Consider the following 3,225-nt stretch of genomic DNA (forward strand, 5'->3'; position numbering starts at 1 on the left):
CTTTTACACCTTCACAGAATACGTTTCACCCTCCAGTAAATTGCAGCATCCTGCAATCTGTGAGCAACTGGCATTTTTCATTACTTAGGTACAGTTGCTATGGTAACTGCAGTGATGCGGTGTTATTTCAGGCACCTTACGCAAACGTGCCATTTGCAAAGATAAATGAAGAAAACAAGAGAGCAACCTGCCTTCTGCTCTGAACGGTGTGAACAGACACACACACACACACACACACACACACCCACACACACACACACACACACACACACACACACACACAAGATGAAGTTATTAATTCCTAAGAACCAACAACGCATCAATGGACATCACTATAATGAGGCTTAGTGTTGTTATCTAACTTCAGTTTACCTGTTTTTGTATCATTTTTTCTCCACATTTTCCACCTGTCTAAACCTCTCTGTTGTTTTCTGTAATAATGACCTTTTGTTCTCACACGAAGACACAAAGTCAGATTTGGTCATTTAACACATTATGTAACTCAAGTTGTTGGGAAAAAATTGTGACACATTTTTGCTCTCCTGTGTTTATGACTGAAAAACAAGTGGAAAAAAAAGTTAAGCAGCATAAATGAATCCAGTTACTTTTATGTTCATTTTGTCCACAGTAGGCTGAAGTGCACCACCGCCTCATGTTCTAAAGAGGACGAAAACATTCATCTTCTCTTCCAGGTGAGTTTTGATTTCTCCATGAACCCCAAACACAAGGAAGTCCACATACATGGTGTGTTAGCAAGTTAACATTACTGTAATGGCTTTCTTTTGGTTAAGAATGTATTTTAACCACAGTATTAATGGCAGATTAGAGCCAGTTAAAATGATTCCTGGACTCTCTGTGCTTCCATATGCAGTGAAAGAAAAAACAACCCTATGATAAGTCATAATTCATAATTGTGACATAAAAAAGTCAAAAATATGAGATCAAAAGTCATAATTGTGATAAAAAATCATGTAAAAATGTCATAATCTCATAATTTTGAATTCAAAGTTGTGACTTTTATATCAAATTTTTGACCTTTTTTTAAAATTAGAATTATGACTTACCACACAGGTGTTTTTTATTTATTTATTTTATTTTACTTTATTTCTAGTAGAAAAAAGTAGTTCTGGTAAATTCTAAAGTAGTTCCAGTAGATTCTACTTAATAGAGAAAGTAGTTCCTACATGAAACTGCTCACAACAAGGTCTGTGAATTAGTAACTGGGTCATGAAGTTTGGAAAGAGACACTGGTTTTGAATTTTGCACATGTCCTCTTCTAGATCCAGATGGATAAACAACACTGCAGGAGGAAAAAAAAAAATTTTTGGGTTAACTGTCCCATTTCATATTATTTTATCTTTTATTTTACTTCAGATTGCAACTGTGTCTTGTGAAAAAGACGACTGTGAGTGAGTATTTACTAAATAAATAAGGGTTTTGCACAAATGAATTTCTGTTAAACAGCGAGATGTGCTTGTCCACATGCCACTCAGTTTGGAAAATGTGATTTAAAAGATTCTAGAGGGCAAACTTCAATGTGTGGAGCACCTGTGGATTAACACTGGATGGTTGTGCTTCATCCAACTAGCGTGCAGGTCTGACTGACCAATTAGAGAGAGCTGTGCAGCTGTGAGATCCACACATGTGGAGAGGGATCCAGCTAATTAGGCAGAGGGAGGAGTCCCTTCAGTCTGCTTCAGTGGTCAGGCTTAAGAAAGCTGTACGGGAAATCCTCTGCTTGCAACAATGGAGTCCAGGCAGCTGATTGTGTTTGGCTTCTTGCTTGCGTGCGTCAGGCTTAGTGATGCTCGATTCCTCAGTATGAGCGTGCCAACCTACTGGGGGGTGGAGGTGCAGAGGCCTGCGGAGGTGGAAGCCGAGCCAGCAGCAGGACCTGAGAGAGAGCACTCCAGGGAGTCTGCTCGACCAGCTGGCCAGCTCCAGGCCAAGCAGATCCAGACAGAGGTCCAGCCCTCATCTCAACCACTCTCCTGGAAGTTTCCAGAAGATCCAGTGGATCCGGTGAACAAGCCTCCCGGAAAGCTTGAACTGCGGCAGCCGGTGACGACCAACCGAGTTGCTGTGAGGTGTGGGGAGAGCAGGATCCAGGTGGAGGTGAAGCAGGACCTGCTGGGCCGTGGCAAGCTGATAAAGCCAGAGGAGCTCACACTGGGTGGTTGTCCAACCACCGAGGTTGATGACTGGTCTCATGTACTGGTCTTTGAAAGTGAGCTGCACGGCTGTCGCAGTACACTTGTGGTATGAGATTTTTTTTTTTTTTTCAGGAAATGCATTGATATTTGACTTTTCTTCAAGTGATTTCAGGTTTTAAAGAGTACTTCTTTTCCCTAGATGACAGAGGATGCCTTCATTTATGCCTTCACACTGGTCTACAACCCCAAAGTGTCTGGCAGGAGTCCCATCATAAGGAGCCAGAGTGCCGTCATTACAGTGGAGTGCCACTATCCAAGGTGATCAGCCTGCAAAGACCCACTTTAGATTACTGTGGGACAGTAAAAATGCAGCTTTATGTTTGATAGCAAACTACAATAAAAGTATTAACATCAACACACTGGTTCTACTTTAAGCTATAGCCTCTAACCCCAAGGAGACATTGACACAAGACTGACCCTGGTCACAGAAAACATGTACAGTTTAATCATGCATGTTATACTTTGATTGTAAACCTCCAAATCAATTATTTTTTATTTATTTAGTAGAGCAACAGTGGAATGTTGTGGCTTGTATGTGAAAAATAATATAAATTAACAAGTTATCATGGCCAAGATGGAAATGGTTTTACTAGATCACAAAATATTCTTGTTAAAGGGATAGTTTGGATTATTTGAAGTGTGGTGGTATGAAGTACTTCTCCATAGTCGGTGTACTTAGTGTCATACTTACCGACTTTGAGACCACAAAAATAGGAAGACGTACCAAATAATGTGAGTTTAGTTTGAGACTGTTTCCTGCATTCTGGTGACTTTTAAATAACAAAATCATAAGTAGACAGCAGCAGCATTTTTATGTTGACTGATACTAATTTTACTTTTAATTCTCAGGAAAGAATATAGAATTTTTGTCCCTCTAGAGTGAGGGGGACAGTAGATGGTGGTTGATACGTCCCCAGTTTGTAGAAGCAGCAGGAGTACCAGTGTAGGAAACTAAGCAGTGTACTGCTGTGGACAGGGTCAGCAGCAAAACATATTTTAGACACCAAGACAA

At 40.4% G+C, this 3,225-nt stretch overlaps 1 protein-coding gene across 1 annotated transcript; it reads left to right on the forward strand.

Annotated features, from left to right (window-relative positions):
- Nucleotides 1-1,612: 1,612 nt before the first annotated feature.
- Nucleotides 1,613-2,658, forward strand: LOC146327395 (zona pellucida sperm-binding protein 3-like). Its single transcript, XM_084716316.1, has 2 exons — nt 1,613-2,259; nt 2,353-2,658. The coding sequence occupies exons 1-2, from the start codon at nt 1,747-1,749 to the stop codon at nt 2,473-2,475; spliced, it is 636 nt and encodes a 211-aa protein (XP_084572442.1). The 5' UTR covers nt 1,613-1,746; the 3' UTR covers nt 2,476-2,658.
- The last annotated feature ends 567 nt before the right edge of the window (nt 2,659-3,225 follow it).

This window comes from Lutjanus erythropterus, chromosome 4, assembly GCF_056507025.1.
Source record: "Lutjanus erythropterus isolate fLutEry1 chromosome 4, fLutEry1.hap2, whole genome shotgun sequence".
NCBI lineage: Eukaryota > Metazoa > Chordata > Actinopteri > Lutjaniformes > Lutjanidae > Lutjanus > Lutjanus erythropterus.